At 43.7% G+C, this 18,335-nt stretch overlaps 1 protein-coding gene across 1 annotated transcript in view; it reads left to right on the plus strand.

The window, feature by feature from the left end:
* doc2b (double C2-like domains, beta) overlaps window positions 1–18,335 on the plus strand; it is a 198,744-nt gene that overhangs the window by 111,812 nt on the left and 68,597 nt on the right. The window contains exon 4 of the mRNA XM_063487340.1: window positions 11,472–11,546. Within this exon, the coding sequence (XP_063343410.1) occupies window positions 11,472–11,546 (75 nt within the window). The remainder of the gene's footprint in view (window positions 1–11,471; window positions 11,547–18,335) is intronic.

Genomic DNA, 18,335 nt, shown 5'->3' on the forward strand with positions numbered 1-18,335 from the left:
GATCTTAGTGTAACTGCAGTAAGGCCACATGTTTTCAGCCAGCATGACCAAACCTACGGATACGACACATAAGTTGGTGTTTTATAGTTAAATATTCAGAATATTTTCAGTGCAGTCAGTTTGCAAAGCACTTTCAAGTCACCTTAGACCATATTCCATGGCACAAATGGTTGTTGCACATTAGACAGAGGGTGACCTCAAGTACTTTACTTTCAAATGAAGAAACTACTTTCAGCTGCTCCCTTAATCACAAGGATCACAAGGGATTTGTGTGTCTTCCCAGGATCAAACCAGGGATGTTTCGTATGCCAGGAAAATGTGTACACTACCACACTTTGAGACACCTTGCAACATGAAGAGAAAGTAATGTTTGCTCAGTGATGGTAACAACTGGTCAATCTGATTCACATACAGCAGACAATGATTGACGTCGCTTCAGCTACTGAATATAAGTGGACAAAGTCATCTGTTTATAGCATCTTCCTAGTGTCTAGCTAGCAGGAAGAGCAAGCAAACTTAACAGCCGCAAATTAAAAATCTTAAAAATAAATTTTGCATAATTTTGTCCATGAGAAGCGTATTTAGCCCAGCTCCTTTGTGGCAAAAATCACAAATGAACTGCTTTGTTTTTTCTCCTAAAATCAATGATGTGTTATCAAGGACATGACTGGCATGGGTGACCTTGTAACATGCCTCTGCCATTCTCCTCTGTAAGCCGCTCGATTGTCACCGTTGGCTTCCGTTGGCGCCTCCGTTGACCTCAAGTTGCCCTCGAAGCATTAACCCCCTTCTTTAACATGACTTTGGTTTAGCCCCCCAAGGATTCAATCAATGCTTCTCTCCCATCCATTCTGTTATCTGCTGCTCCTGGTGATTGATGCTTCCTCCACCTGCGTGTTAGCAGGCCAGTCAGATATGGTAATGAAGACATATGTCCCGGTGATGAAGAGGCTGATAGCACTGCAGAAAAACAAGCAGCCATGTGGGACATACAGCTTGGAGAATACACACTCAAAACTGACGTATGTTCTTAGTTCGTAGGCGTCATACAAAAAAGATGAAACTGAATTGTTGGATCACAACATCAGTGACAGGGGATTATTATTTTATTAGCTATTTACCAATCTTATCAAAATCAGTTTTAGTGAATGCGTTTAAAATGTCAGTGATGTCTGCAAAGACAAAAAAACCTGCATTAAACTCACAATGATTATCCAACTGTTTTTTATTTTTGACTTCTTCGACTTATTCATATCTTCCCACACATCAGCAATAACCTTTCAAACCAAGACAACACAAATAAGACTCAAGTTTTAATGCTTTCTTTTTGTCATCTTTCATTTTTGTTTAGGTAGTTTTGCACTAAGTTTTGGTTTCACTGTCATGTAATAAGAAAAAGCCGAAGCTGAAGAAAGCGAAATGTTTACATCTCTAGCTAGTGTTTGCGCTCAAATTTAACACATACAGTACTGTGCAGAAGTCTTGTATTAGCTCTTATATTTTGCTAGAATTGCACTTCTGTGCTGACATCATTTGCCAGGCGTGTATGCTGCTGTTTGAATATAAAAGTAACTCAGACCTGTTGGTGTAAATTTGCAGTAGATCTAAAGTCTAAGGAGCTTGGAAAGAAAAGCGTCTGGACTTCTTTAAGTTGCTTGAAGACGTTTCACCTCTCACCCGAGAAGCTTCTTCAGTTCTACGGTCAAATTGTGGAGAGTCCCAGATTTAAACCCTGTGAGAGTTTCCCCCAAGAGGGACAAAGGACCCCCTAATGATCCTCTACCTAATCACATGAGCCAAGGTGTGAAAACGGGTTTAGGTCACAATCAGCCAAGGTTTCGGGTGAGCTCGTGCAACCTAGCCCCACCCTATCATGTGATTTCCTGAGTGGGCGTTAAGGCGTCTGGGAAGGGATCTCAAAACTGGATTATAGATGGCAGACGGTGGGGTGGGGGGGGGGGGTGGATTCCCATTCATTTTCTGTGGCGGTCACTTTTGACTGGGAACACCACAGATGTAACAAAGTTGATTAAAACACTCAAAATTTAACGAAAGAGGTGCTCACCACTTTTATATGTTCAAGTGCGTAGTGTGGAGGATGTCATAAGGTCTCGAGGCAATCGGATTTAAAACACAGTATTTACGAGTTTTTAAATTTGTAAATCGGTCAGATTTGACCCGAACATGACAGGAAGGTGCAGATATGTACACACATCTTATTTAAAGTCCACAGTTCTTTTCATTCAGATGTTTTTCACAAATGCCAAGCACGACTTCTTCTGAACACAGATGCTAATGATCTCCCCCAAAGGAACTCGACTTCATTTAAAATCATTTAAGGCTGTTGTTCAGGAGGGCTGTTATGAATGAGTGTGAGATGGGAGGTGTGTGGATACACTCCCATCTGCCTTTCGCAGTGGTCATTTTTCTCCAACCCCTCAGTAATTATGATCAACCGAGTATTCACAGCGTGCTCGCGCAATCAGCAGCATGATGCAGCTGTCTGTTTATCCCGGTCCAACCCCACAAAACATGCCTGAGCTCACTGACGGTTCAGGTGTTGAAGACAACAATAGAAGCAGATGAAGACGGCACGTCAGCCTCTCCAATCAGCTTTCGCCGTGCCGTCTTAATAACTTGTTTTTGCAGGAAACACGGTTTAAAAGTGGGGCTAAATATCAGCAAGAGATTCCAACACCCAGTGACGCATATAATGATAGAAAATGAAAAGCAGTGAACTGGAAGTTTCAGGGGAAGTTACAATTTTAGAGGCCGTTAAGCTTTAAGCTGGTTTCTGTTTCTGCACATACATAAAAGAAAAACTTTACAGTGTTTTTATTTCCAATCAAGCTTTTTTATTCAGTGCTATTTTACACGCATAGTTCACCCAGGCCTCTCTTTGGCTGAAGGAAGAGAAAATAAGAAGGAAGATTGAGGAGAGGGGATCACGGCTCGGTCACAGCAGAGACTGTTGGTTGTTTCGTGTTGCCTTTTTCTGTAGGCAGCATTATTTCTGTACATCTCAGCTTTTCCTTGCATTTGCATGGAGCATTATCTCTGCTATCTAAATGCACGTCTCTTTGTAGTATATAACAATTTATATAACAAAGTATATGACAAAGAAATACTGATATATTTATATATTTATGTGATGTTTCTTGTATCAGTAGCCTTATTTATACTATGATGCATTAAATGGTACCATTTAAAAACTTTAAAAATAAATTATGAATTCCCAGCAGCTCAGTTCACCCCTCTGGCAGCTCACGACTTGGCTATCAAACCAAATTTCAATAGACATGGGTTATATTTATTTTATATTTGTGTGGGAAGTCATCGTTTTACCACTGCACTCTCTCAGAAAACAAATAAAAGCCTTTGGCAGTATTTGAATGTGCGTTTGAGAAACCATGAGTGAAAGGAAAAAGAAAAAAATAGCTATCCAAGAAGCTCCTTTATTGTGTTTTACTTCTTAGGATAAATAAAAGGTTCCCTACCAAGGTGTATGGCGACACCCAGGGCAGCCATACACCATACAGGGCAGCTGTGACTGATGCAAGATTAACAGGAGTGAAAGCAGGAAGAAGGTGTGCGTTCGGCACTCTGCCTCATCACCGTACACATGTTATTGGCTCCGATTGAGTTTGAATCCCATTCTTGCCACAACTGAACCACTCAGGAGTTTGTTTGGAGCCACATTGAGGCCTCCACCTCCAAAGGGATCTCAGATTATCGCGTTCACATCTGCACAAAGGAAACCAAACCTTGAGCTGGATTTAAACGGACTAAACATCACATGTGTGAAAACACTGAGTTATGGTTCTTCTTTCATTATACTTCCAGCTTCATTTTGAAGATTAGTTCCTCGTGTGGATTTCTGTTCTTCACTTACCTCCTTGGTCCTTTCCCAGCCTCAATATTGTGTTGACTGAGTTCACCTGTGCCCTTATATCCCTCCCCCTGCTGTGCATTTACTCTGCATTTTCTCCTTCACTCTTAGTCTTTTTGGGGGTTTAAATTGGCAATTACATGCAATCCGTCTGTGACAATATGATGATTAACACTTATAACTCTATTGCCGAATAGGTACACAGAAATTCACATTAACTACTTAAATCAGACCCATCCAGAACAGACACTCATGAACTTCTCCTATAAACAGCGACAGCAAAATGACATAATGCTTGGCAACTATGCTTTTATTTATTTAATTTTTTTCTGAGTTGGCAACCAGTTAAGTAGAGTCCCCTACTGCAAAGAAATGCAGACTACACAGGCTGACTGAGACTGATTGTTGGCATTTCAGGGCTTATAAATTAGGCGATTATTAGCAGACCTTCTGCAGTCTGTCTGAGAATGTTTGCAGTCACCCCGAGTTGTCCCACAACTGTTTGGACACAGTTTTCCTTCCACCGAACAACCTGTGAAATCACTTTGAGATCAAAAGCTGTCACCCAGATGTTGAGGATGTTGCACGCTCAACTTCTGGGTGACCTGTTGGTCACCTTGATTAATTAAATGCAGTCGCCAGGCAACAGGGCTTTTTTTTCTAGTCACAAGTAGGTTGCTGTCCTATTTTTACTCTAGTGTAATTGAGTGAATGGAAGCAGAAATCTTGGGTTGAATATCCACTCGCTACAGTGATAGCCTCATAAAATTGACCTTTGCTCCAAGAGGCAGAGCAAACAACTAGCCAATCACAGTCACCGAGCAACCACTAATTTTTTGTAGTAACAGAGGCCTATTTTTAGTCAGTGTGACTGATCCGTTAGTGTTTTCTGTGCTGTCACTGTGTTTTTGATGATTTGCTTTTTAAAAATGTCTCTATGCCTGTTACTCATATTGTCAGGCATACAATGTGTGAGACGTAAATGGTAAATAAACTGCATTTAAATAACAAATTTTATAGTCTCATCAACCACTTAAAGACACCTTTATGCATACAGAGCTTTGCCATCATAAAAATACTCCTAATGGAAATGAAGGATAAAAATAATAGTAAAAACCTGACACAGTGGATTAGTTATATTTATCTAATCCACACAAAGTGGAGTTTAATACCATATTACGTGAGCAACCTTGTCAGTGACATTTCGGTTTTTGTAGTATGGTCACAGCAAATAAACCACGAGAGCGACGACTAAATCCTCAAAAGGCAGAGACGTCTTATCCAATCAGAGCGTAAACAAATTAAATGTTATGTAGACGTATCTATGTCTGTGTAATGAAAGGAGAAAGACCCGAAGAAAGCAGCACTCGTCTCCTTCGTCTTTCCCCTTAAACTGATTACATTATAACAGCAGACAATGAAATCTATTCCGTCTGGGCGTTCAGCGTCCGTTCTTCAGATGTCAGAGAACTAAGTGTGTCCGGCACATCAAAATGTGGACATGTTTATGAGAGTCAGCTAAAGAAATTAGTGTCACTATGGTTCTATTCTGTGACAGGCAGGATCTAAAGCAGCAGTGTTGCCTTATTAGAGACACAGTTGAGTGTGTCATTTTGCTGCCAGTAATTCCTGCTGAGTGCTGGGCTTGGTGCCGAGTGCCTCTATTAAGCCTGATAATTGTGGGAGAATAGACATTGTATTTGTTTTATTTTTCCATTTTTGGTCCATTAAAGAAAAAACACACAGACGGGAAACGATTAAAATAATGGTGCTAGGCTCATAATAAAGTATTCTCTCCTTTGCATGATGGCTGTTCTCTGTGATAGGGGATCTTTATTGTTACTCAGATGAGAAATAAAAACTTTGTATTGCGTGATCCTTAAGCCGTGGGGTTTTTAAGCCTTATTGTCCTTTATTACTGAAGATGGTTTATTGTTCGGGCTGGCTTTCTTTACTGTGAGTGTTTGTGTGGGATTCAGAAGCACGTCCAGGGCAAAGACAAACTGGAGATCATTATTATCTGTTTCACTTCACATGTTCTCAGTTTACCATATTTTCTGGACTATAAGGTGCACTTAAAATCCTTTAATTTTCTCACAAATCGACAGTGCGCCTTATGTATAAATTCTGGTTGTGCTCACTGACTTCGAACCGATTTTATGTGGTACACAGCGCTCAGCAATCTGTCAAAAAATGTTTTAGTACGACTTTGGTAAGCTACGAAGCCACACTGCTTGATGGACTGTGGGAGCATTACGGCTACCGTAGTCAGGAGCCTCACGGAGTAATCTGGGTCCAAACAGTGTTGCCAACTTAGCAACTTTGTCGCTATATTTAGCAAGTTTTCAGACCGTAAAAAAAACCGTGAAAGCGCGTATCGCTTTTACTCTCAACAAGCAGCGGGTGCTGTAACGCAGTCAGTTCTTCTTCTACTCTTTTACTCTTATGCTGTTTTGTGGATCACAAGGTTTAAAACTACTTATAAACACACACACACAAAGTAACTCCACCAGAGTGCCTATTTCGGGTCACTTTTGCCGGTCCAAGCCCGGATAAAGGAGCAGGGTTGGAATTGTGACATTACAAAAAAACAATAATTGCTAAAAGAAATTTAATTTGTAGTTCTAAATAAACTCTAAATGCATTTAGGACATTTTTTACTCACTTTATGTCTCTTCCACGATGTTATTTCTCTCTCCAACAACATAGGTTACAATTATATTAGCATGACCAATTATGCAAATTAGGTGATGACGTCATTTAGCGACTTCTAGCGACTTTTAGGACAACCAATAGCGATTTTCCTTACTGAGGAGTTGGCAACACTGGGTCCAAAACTCCGTCCGCTTCACGTCCGAAAGTCAAACGAACACTGCTGCATCACTGAGAGTTCAAAAAAGCCTAAATTCTATAATCTTTAATAAAACGATCAGTGTTGCTGCTTTACCAGGTGTAACAATTAAGTTTAACATCCAGGCATCGATGAAAACAGAATGCATTAAATTTAACTGAGTTAAGTTAGCAGGAAGTTATCTCGCTAGTTTCCGCCTAAACATGATATACCATGTTCTGACTGAGAGATTTCTGACAAAATTCAAATGTACAGCTCTGCTATCACTTCCAACATAAATGAATACAGAAAACTAAACAGCAGTGACGTTTGTAGGGTTACTGAAGTTGGGCTAGCTGGTATATAATGATGTGCTACGTGACCGCTAGCGACACAGCTATGTTAGCATAACATAAACACAGTGAAGCTGGAGGATGAATGCTAACTTTTTTCCACTCGATAAAAGTTAACGTGAGGGTTCCCGATGGTTATGGACAAATGCAATCGCACGGCAGGATGCTGTAAACGGACCAAACTTCAGTCAGGAGAACAACTGAGATAATCCATCCACAATACGAGGTTAGTCATTCAAATTTGTAAAATTTGACTTAACTGACTGTTTTGTTTCGCTTAGTGCGCCTTATAATCTGGTGCGCCTTACGGTCCGAAAAATACACATTTATTTATGACCTTACATTTAATTATTTTCTATTATTTATGCACCAAGAGCAACATTAAATAAAAACTTGAGTAACCAGCCTTTGAATGTGGCATAAGATGTCTAAGAGACTGTTATATCAAACCAAGCAGCAACCTCCACAGGCTTTAAAATTAAGCAACTGTAATTCCTTCAGCAGCCACTTGGGGCTAGCTTGAAAAGTGAGTCAGTGCTATGAAATTATCATGTTTGATGCTGTGTACAAGTAACAGTTATGCCAAACTTCACAAGAACTGGTCTGAAAAATCAGTGGAAACAGGTCTGATGGAGAGATGAATCAACTTTGAATGTTTTGATGTAAGTCATCAGTATGTACAGAGGAGATCAGGAGAAAGAGGCTACAGTGGGTGTCTGAATCCATCTGTAAAACACGGTGGAGGCACTGTAATGGTTTGGGGCTACATATCAGCCTGTGGTGTTGTGGATCTTCTTAAAACTCATGAAATTATGAACTCAGAAAAGTAACGTCAGATTTTGATCCATCTGGAAAGCATCTGATTAGTAGCAGCTTTATTTTTCAGCATGACAATGATTCCAAACACACCGTCAATGCAGTAACAGCATGCCTGGATACAAAAAGAAAAAACACATTTGAACACTAACAGTCATGGACTGCCTTCACTAGAGCCAGGCCTCCTATTTTTAATATGAATAAAGCCATGGCTCTAATTAGCATCATTGGTCATAAATCCAGTGAGCTGTTGTTGCATGTCAGATACTTTTCTCTCTGAATGAAGATGCGAGCTCAGTGGACGAGTGACTCATCTGGTCGAGTGAAAAGGAAGTGATGCTGCGGACCTCTCCGTTTCCTCCACTGCCTTTTCAGCAGACTTTGACACGTACATATGCATCCTCTAATCTTTCATTACTCTTATTTTTGGTGCAAACCCTGCACCGTATTGGTTACGATAGAAACAACACGTTAAACAATAATTATTGTATATTAATAACTTCATTAATATAGAGACTCTTTTGTGTGAAATGTATACCTTGAAGTCATTATAAGCAGCTGATATTCAGAAGAACTGGGGAATAAAAAGCACATTTTCAGATGGTTCGGGTACAAGCTGTAATATACTGAATATTACACTTTTTAAAATAAACCAGTGCTCTGCAATCACACAGGTGAAATTGTTTCTTTGAAGAGTCACAGATAATTTCACATGAGTAGAAATCTCAGACGATTAACTTTTGTAAGAGACTCCTCTTTATTTTCTTCCTGCATGATTACTAAACGACTACAGGAAGGATAATTTATGGCAAAAGAGTCTTTAGTTATTGATGAAAACCGCAGACAGAACTGCTGATATCAAGCTTATACGCCTTCCTATGAGCTACTCATTAAAATGCAGAAGAAAGAGCACCTCAAAAAACTAAAAAAAAATTACCTTGGACTTCCTATTTTCTTATTTTTCAGTAAGAGATAATAGCCTTGCAGATTCAAACTGTAATGACGTCATTTGTGACCACACTAAATTGTTCTTGTAATGAAATTAAAAAGAATAATTTATTTGTATTGTTAATACTGTTAAAAGTTCATGAGCTGTGAATTCCTGCTGATTGTTCTGGGCAACATCAAGATAACAAGAAAAGGATTTTAGAAAAAAGGCTAAAGCCTGAATATGTGAATTTTATAGAAAAAGTAAAAGTTTTGTTTCTCTCAAATATTAAACAGTCTGTCTATAAAGACACAGAATAGGGTTATTAATGTAGATACATTTATGAGTGTCACAAAGACACTAGCTGAGATATTTTGCTGTTTCCCTCAGTGTTGTGGGAGGGTGGAGTGTGCTTCTCTGTCAATGTAGCAATCATTATTAGACTGTACTTGTCTCTTAGATGGGGATTGCTTTCAGACACAAAGTGTGATGTTTGCTGCTTTAATCCATTTTCTGTTGGAAAAAATAAAGTAAAACTTAAAGCTTAATGAGTGGAAAACAAGGACGTTTTGCTGATATTTATTTAATCAAAGTTCAGTCCTGATATTTTCTTGTTTTTCTGTTATGGATTAAAATTGTGAGGTGGTTTTTTAGCTTAAGGCAAAAGAATGCATCTTTTTTTTAAATGTTACCAGGACATCTTCTTGACCTCCACTGCTTCAATTTTGATCAGTTCTAAATCTCAACTTTATGAACTAAATCCAGAGTTCAATTTAAAAGGGATTTCCATTCCTTTTACACATAAAGGTCAGTTTAGTCATGAGGATAGTCACTCAGACTCTGAAAATCTGATGTATAATGTCCTTGGGGGTACTTCCTCAGGCCTCAAAACAACGCAGCAACCAAACTTTAACCATCTCGTGGATTGTGTCGTGCAGGATTCGTGTAGGCTTATTGTGTGCATGTTTTCAAAAGGCCCATAGATCAGCCCACTGATCTGTCCACCAAAGTTTGTGGAAAATTAGAATTGAAAACTGCAAATTGTGAGAGTTTGCTCGAGAAGAGGAACCTGAAAAAATGAGAATAATATGGAATCTAGCATTATTTAGGCTTGATCCACCCTTCTTCCCTTTGCAAGAATTGCTATTTCTCTGAGTGTATTGGTCAGATTTTAATGAAACCTAATAACGTGAATACGATTGATGCTGCCAAACTGCTGCTCAGCTACTTCAAGGACTTCAGTTTAAACTTTTATCTCAGGAGGAATCGGCAGTGTGAACAATTCCATCTCCAGAGGAGGTCAAAGACGACTTGCTTGAGGTTTTAATTTCTTCTTTGTGTTCGTACGGCATTTGATTCAGGAAACACTTTAGGTCCTTTCACTTCATGAAGCGGACACCCACATGGTGCGGTGTTGTCCTGCTTTGGTCATTGTATGAGTGGCCTTTACATCTCCTGCTCTCTCTAAGCCTCATTGATTTGCTCTTCAAAGAAATAAAACATTTCTTTTTTTAGTAAGTTCCCCTTCAGCATTCCTCAGCAACCTTCCAGCTGATGTGGCACTGCGCTGAATCTCTCAGGCACTACAGATTTTATGCAATGATTAGAAGTGTAAGAAGTAGCATGCAGAAGATTTTTGCAGATTTCCAGGTTTCAGTAAGACATGTTAATGGTCTTTATGGTCTGTTCTCATCCTCAGAGCATGCAGCTTTTACATTTTTGTGATTTTGCATTTTTACATGCTAGTTTAGCAACATATTCAGAGATTTCCCTTTTACTGGATTATTGGATATCATTTTTCTTCCAGAGAGCAAATCATAAACTTTTGGATCACCTCCATAAAAAGCACCTTTCAGAGTATTCACAGACGGCCCCTTAGTTGGCTCTTTCCCCCCGTGTTTCATTTACACTGCAGTAATGTTCCAACAGTTTTGACAGCATGAATGAGCAACTTTGAGCACACCTAAATAAAAACAATTGAAGTAACTGCATCGGTTGCTGGATTGTAGCTTGTTGTCTCACCGAGTATGGTGAATTTTACACTTTCCATCAAAAGAACTCTTCAAACTTTTCTGAGACTATTAGACTGAAACTATTTAAAATGTTCCTTCAGACAAATGGTTGTATGAATTTTCAGTGCAGTCTATTTACACTTCATTGCTCGTTTTGACACATTGATCTACTCCGGCCCAGTATGTGGTGGTAATGCAGAAGAATAGGCAAAATGACATCATATGAATCAGGGGACGGTAAGACTGCAAAACAGTGTAGTATGAATAAGATTCGAGTCATTCTGTTGCTGATTTACTGCTTGGTAAAAGGGATCTCAGCTCTGTTCCTGCTTTCACTCAATCACCTGAATGTGATATAGTTAAAATGCAGCAGGGTACTGATAATTCAAATTTTTAATGTTGCTGCAGGCAACATCCCAAAAATTTCAGAATTTTTCGAAAAGTATCCCCTCCAAAAAGAGGTGTAGAATAATTCCAGTTTAATATAATGTAATCCTGCAATGCCCTGAGTTCCTTTAAAGATCCCTAATTTTTTGGAAATCTTCACCGGTGGAAATTTGACTGTCAAAAACAGGAGTAGTGTCAAAAATAAGGAAGTGCTAAATGACATTTTTATTACCATGATTCTTCTTTTCTTTCACAGGGGCTCAAGCCAATGGACCACAATGGGCTGTCAGATCCCTACGTCAAGTTGCACCTACTGCCAGGCGCCAGCAAGGTGTGTTTTTTTGTTTTTTGCCTGTTTCCTTTAAAATAACAGGCTTGCACATTTGTCACCACCCAGCCTGGTCAGTATTGAGTTTGCTTGTTCTTCACTGGACTTCCTTTTTCAGGTTTGCATGCAAACACTAGCTCGCCTATGTCTGTGAAGGTTCTCAGTCATCCAGGTCATCGTAGTCAAAGGAGTTTGCAAAGAAAAGCGTCTGGACTTCTTAAAGTTGCTTGAAGACGTTTCACCTCTCATCCGAGAAGCTTCTTCAGTTCTAAGGTCAAATGGCCGAGAGTCCCAGATTTAAACCCAGTGGGAGTATCCCCCCAAAGAGGGACAAAGGACCCCCTGGTGATCCTCTAATCACATGAGCCAAGGTGTGAAAGCGGGTGTGGGACCTAATCAGCCAGGGTTTCGGGTGAGCTCATTGTGAAACCTGGCCCCACCTTGTCATGTGAATTCCTGAGGTCAGATGGCCCAGGATGTGAGTGGGCATTAAGGCGTCTGGGGAGGGAACTCAAAACTGGATTATAGATGGCAGACAATTGGTGTCGTAAACCACCGCCTCTGTTCAAAGATGGTCGCTCACAGTGGACATAGATGGCCTCTTTCACTCCTCTTTCAAATCATCTGTCCTCTCTGTCCAAAATGTGAACATTGGCATCCTCGAAAGAGTGACCTTTATCCTTAAGATGCAGATGGACTGCTGAGTCTTGTCCTGTGGAGGTGGCTCTTCTATGATGTGCCATGCGCTTGTGAAGTGGCTGTTTGGTCTCTCCAATGTAGAGGTCTGGGCATTCCTCGCTGCACTGTACAGCATACACCACGTTGTTAAGTCTGTGTTTTGGAGTTTTGTCTTTCGGGTAAACCAGTTTCTGTCTGAGTGTGTTGCTGGGTCTGAAGTACACTGGGATGTCGTGCTTGGAGAAAACTCTCCTGAGTTTCTCTGATACACCAGCTACATAGGGGATGACAACGTTGTTGCGTCTGTCTTTCTTATCCTCCCTTGCTGGTGTCTGATCTTCTTTTCTGTGCCTCTTTGCTGACTTTATGAACGCCCAGTTAGGATAACCACATGTTTTGAGTGCTTCCTTTACGTGTGTGTGTTCCTTCTTTTTTCCCTCAGGCTTAGAGGGAACATGTTCTGCCCGGTGGTGTAGGGTCCTGATTACTCCAAGTTTGTGTTCCAGAGGGTGATGGGAGTCACCCTCTACACATACTGCATCTGTAATCATATCTCATTTGTTAAATCTGTACACAAAGAAAAGAAAAAAACAATTTTCACAAGTATAGAGTACCCTGACATCACCCGTTAGCTTTGGGCCTGTCGTTTTCGGAGCTTGCAGCCGCCTTACCCCTGCACTCTCAGGTCATGTGACCAGTTGCTACTACATATACAGCAATCTAAGTTGAAGCTCAGGTGGGACTGAGCATTCTTTATTGGTGCGCCTAGGTTATGGAATAAATTGTCTTTGCACATTAGACAGTCACCTACATTCTCCTTTTTAAAAACTAGTCTTAAAACACATTTACACTCTCTGACTTTTGACCCAGCATGAGACAATGATCTTACTTGTTTTTATTGTTTTATAGTGGTTTGTTTCTGCTTTTATTTTATTATTGTTGTTTTTACTTTTCATCGTTTAAATGGATTTATTCATTTTTATTTACAGCACTCTGCTTTTAAAGCCCTGTGTAAACAAAGTTGGGTTTTGATTATCGATTTATCGATTAAAATCGATTCTGGCTTGGATAACGTGATATCGATTCATTAAAATCCTGAATCGATTTTTAAATATAAATGTACTTTGCCCAAAATGCCAGAATCTCAGGTTAAACCTCACAAAATTTCAACAACCACCAAACAGCTAAAACAGTAAATGAGAGCAGGTACACGGATTCTGCACAAAGACGTAAACACAAAGCGTGGACCCGCCGACGGATCAGAATCAGTGAGATGTCGCCTTTCTCACCCGACGGCACGGATGTTTCGGCGGGTCTGCGCTTTGTGTTTACGTCTTTTTTGCGCTAGATTCTGAAGCTGCAGGTTTTATCTCTCTCCAAACAATATTGACTGAACCAGATGCAAAAAAGATCCAAACTTCGCTTCACATAAACATCGTCATGAATTCCCTCTTACGTTTCCTGTTTTAATTCCACCACGATAAAATCACACTTCATGCACAGCTCTCTCTCTCTCAGTACACTTCAAGGACAGTTTCCCGTCTAAAAATCTTTTTTCTGCATTATTCGCTTGTTTATTACGCACAAGTCTACAGCTGTTTACAGCGCTGTCGGCCGCTGTTATTTTCCTTTTACTTACTTCCGAAAAGAAAGCCTCATTTCTGCTGTTCGATAGGCTACTGAACAAATTTAAACTTTTTAAAATTATGCAAAATTGCAAAACGCTTAGCTGTGTCTCTAATAAAACCTCTGTAACTTTGCTCTGCTTCACTTCAGCAGCATCAGGTAACGTTCATATGTTGATTAATGGTTTTCTTTCGTTTTTGATCTACTGCAGCATATTTTTATAAAATCCCAGGCCAGGAAAATCACCTTCATGTTTTTTTGTGTTTTATCCTCAGCTTCTTTGACACAAAGGCATCTGCTGTGATGCTTACACCTTTGATAAAGTCTCGCAAGTGTCAGCTTTCTTTTTATAGAAATAAAAATATGGAAATGTACTGATGCATGATCTGAATTATAATATTTCTGACTGTCTGAGGCAAAATTTACCTGATTCAAATCGTATCGAATCGGATCGAGTCGGATCGAATCGATTCGTGACCTTGTGAATCGAAATCGAATCGATTCTAGAAATCAGCCCTAGTTCGTTATACAGACGTGTATCGAGAGATCTTTGTGTTTATTTTTTATTTATTTATTTATTTATATTTTTTTTTTAACCTGTCCCGTTTGGTTCTTTTGCCATCAGAATTATTGTCTAAAGGCGAAGAAAGATGCCCAACGGATTTACTTTACCAAATGGACCATCCCAGCCTTGCCGTAATGGTCCATTTGATTCAACTTTTTATTGTTTATTTTATTTTCACTTGCTGAATACGGGACAGACTTGACTGGAGGAGAGAATGTGGAGAAAGAAAGAGGGAAAGAAAAAAACCTGAGAAGAGGGACGGGGAAAAAGGGCAAAAAACAAAAACCAACAGAATAAGCAGACAAAAAATACATATATCGATCACCTGGATCACCTGTTGAGAAAGAAAAAAGAAAGCAAGCAGAAGAAAACGAGAGTAATTGTCACGGCTGGGGCAGCAGTCGTGTTGAGGATGAATGAGGACCCAAAATGCAAGCAAGCGACTGATGAAGAGTGTGACGTTTATTTACAGGAGTGGCAGGGTGGCAAACAGGCAGTGAGGCATGACAACTAACTGAAGGAGACCTAAACTGGGATAAACTAAATCACAAACCTGAAGTCATATGAAACGGAGAATGCAGAGAGACACAGAGAACACAGACAAACGCAGACGAGCCGACAACGAGCACAGACCGACACCCACTAAATATACACACACACACACACACACACACACACACACAAGGTAATCGGGTAATCACACACAGGAGGGGACAACAGCTGATCCTAATACACACGATGACTGGAGGACACAAGCTGAACACAATGACAACAGACACAGACCTTCAGAATAGAACAGGAAATCCAGAACACGAGCCTTCAAAGTAAAGCAGGAAACACACAGACTGATTTACAACACCACACGGGGACATGAACAGAGCACCGAGGACAGACACAGGTAGGGCTGATAAACACTGAGCTCCAGATTCAACCCTAAACTACTACAAAATCAGAATAAACACAAGGCACAAAGTGAACTCCAAGGAAACACAAAACGCTGGGTCAAAATGACCCAGGATCATGACAGTACCCCCCCTCCAAGGGCTGGCTCCCGACAGCCCAAAACAAAAACAGACGACCAACCCAGGGCGGGCGGCGGGGGGTCCAGGACGGAGGGACCAACACCAAACAAAAGAAGCTCCAGCGAGTTACAGGAACCATCCGAAACACAAACACACACACTGGAGTTCAAGAACAGGGTCCCAAAACACAGTTCAGGAGGCCGGCCCAGAGGCTGGCAACTCAGGAGCCTAGAGCAGTTCATCTCTGGAGGCAGACCATGTGGAAGGCAGCGGTGGCGACGTGGAAACAGTTCAGGCGGCCGACCGTGCACACGGCGGCGACGTGGAAACAGTTCAGGCGGCCGACCGTGCACACGGCGGCGACGTGGAAACAGTTCAGGCGGCCGACCGTGCACACGGCGGCGACGGGCAAACAGTTCAGGCGGCCGACCGTGCACACGGCGGCGACGGGCAAACAGTTCAGGCGGCCGACCGTGCACACGGCAGCGGCGGCGGCGACGGGCAAACAGTTCAGGCGGCCGACCGTGCACACGGCAGCGGCGGCGACGACGGGCAAACAGTTCTGGAGGCCGGCCACGTGGAAGGCAGCGGCGGCGACGACGGGCAAACAGTTCTGGAGGCCGGCCACGTGGAAGGCAGCGGCGGCGACGACGGGCAAACAGTTCTGGAGGCCGGCCACGTGGAAGGCAGCGGCGGCGACGATCCCTCGCAGGAGGCCGGCCACGACGGCCATGACGCCCAATTAGAGGCCTGGAAAGCGGCCGGCAGAGGTGGGGTGGAACAGGACGGGTCGGGTCCCACGACGGCTTGGCAACCGCAGGGCCAGGCGTGGGCGAAGACACAGAGGCCGGGCCAGGCGTGGGCGAAGACACAGAGGCCGGGCCAGGCGTGGGCGAAGACACAGAGGCCGGGCCAGGCGTGGGCGAAGACGGCAGCGAGACGGCTGCGGAACCTGACGGCAGCGAGACGGCTGCGGAACCTGACGGCAGCGAGACGGCTGCGGAACCTGACGGCAGCGAGACGGCTGCGGAACCTGACGGCAGCGAGACGGCTGCGGAACCTGACGGCAGCGAGACGGCTGCGGAACCTGACGGCAGCGAGACGGCTGCGGAACCTGACGGCAGCGAGACGGCTGCAGGCGTGGATGACGCTGCGGCTGCAGGCGTGGATGACGCTGCGGCTGCAGGCGTGGATGACGCTGCGGCTGCAGGCGTGGATGACGCTGCGGCTGCAGGCGTGGATGACGCTGCGGCTGCAGGCGTGGATGAAGCTGCGGCTGCAGGCGTGGATGAAGCTGCGGCTGCAGGCGTGGATGAAGCTGATGCTGCCGGCGGCGATGATGATGCTGCTGCCGGCAGCGATGATGATGCCGGCGGCGATGATGATGATGATGCAGGCGGCGATGATGATGATGATGCAGGCGAGGATGTAGATGTCGCGGGGGATGGTTTAGCAGGTGATGGCTGAACAGCCCTCCCCGGACCACCAGCAGACGGGCGGATGTGCTGTCTGGGTCCTCCAGGACCCTCAGCTAACGAGGTGTGGTGCTGGGTGGGCTCCTCGGACCCACCAGCAGACGTGGCATAAGGCTGGACGGGCGACTCAGGCCCCCCAGCTGACGACACTTGAGGCTGGCTGGGTTCTCCCGAACCCCCAGCTGACAACACTTGAGGCTGGACGGGCTCCTCGGGCCCTCCAGCTGACGAGACCTGAGGCTGGCTGGGTTCTCCTGAACCCCCAGCTGACGACACTTGAAGCTGGCTGGGCTCCTCCGAACCCCCAGCTGACGACACTTGAAGCTGGCTGGGTTCTCCCGAACCCCCAGCAGACGACACTTGAAGCTGGTTGGGTTCCTCCGAACCCCCAGCTGACGAGGCAGAAGGCTGGACGGGCTCCTCGGGCCCTCCAGCTGACGAGGCAGAAGGCTGGACGGGCTCCTCGGACCCTCCAGCTGACGTAACAGGAAGCCGGAGCGGTCCCTCGGACCCTCCAGCTGACGTAACAGGAGGCCGGAGCGGTCCCTCGGACCCTCCAGCGGAAACAGTCACTGAACCAGCGGGCACAGAGGCCCCTGGCACACACATGGCTGACTGCGGCTGCGCGGAGCACTGGCCCTGCTCAGGCAGCGACAGCCGGGTGCAGTCCTCAGCTGGGTTCTTAGCCTTCAGGGGTCCAGAGTGCGCTGAGGGCTGAAACTCAGCCTCTGGGGAGGCCCTGAAGTGCATCACAGTTCCTGAAATGGCCAGCTTTAGAGGACTGATAACAATATTGTGTTGTTTGTCTCTCTGCTTAGGCTGAACAGATGAAAAACAGTTCTTTTCGGGTTGGATCGACTTAGCTTGTTGTACAGGAGGAGTAGGTGAAGATGACGACTGACTAGGTGGCTGAAGTGAGGGTGACTGAAGTAAAGGTTGGAACAATAATGGTGGCGAAGTTGGAGACTGAGCTGATGATAAGGCTGATGTTTCTTTTATCAACTGAGCTATAGACTTGGAAATGGACTGTAACATAGTTTGTAGTAGGTCTGGCTGTGACTGTAACTGAGCTATGGGTTGTGAGGCTGAATGTGATGGAGGTGACGACTGAGCGGCTAACTGAGCTCCTGGAGGCTGCTGGGCAGCTAACTGAGCTCCTGGGGGCTGCTGGGCAGCTAACTGAGCTCCTGGGGGCTGCTGGGCAGCTAACTGAGCTCCTGGGGGCTGCTGGGCAGCTAACTGAGCTCCTGGGGGCTGCTGGGCAGCTAACTGAGCTCCTGGGGGCTGCTGGGCAGCTAACTGAGCTCCTGGAAACACATTCTTAGAAACGACTGTTGCAGGTGAGCCAGGGAAAACACCATAGTCCTTACTGGCTGCACAGAAAACGGCCCCAGAATAAACAGTCCTTAAACCGGAAAGCTCGTGG

The sequence above is a fragment of the Pelmatolapia mariae genome, linkage group LG10_11 (genome assembly GCF_036321145.2).
Source record: "Pelmatolapia mariae isolate MD_Pm_ZW linkage group LG10_11, Pm_UMD_F_2, whole genome shotgun sequence".
Lineage (NCBI taxonomy): Eukaryota > Metazoa > Chordata > Actinopteri > Cichliformes > Cichlidae > Pelmatolapia > Pelmatolapia mariae.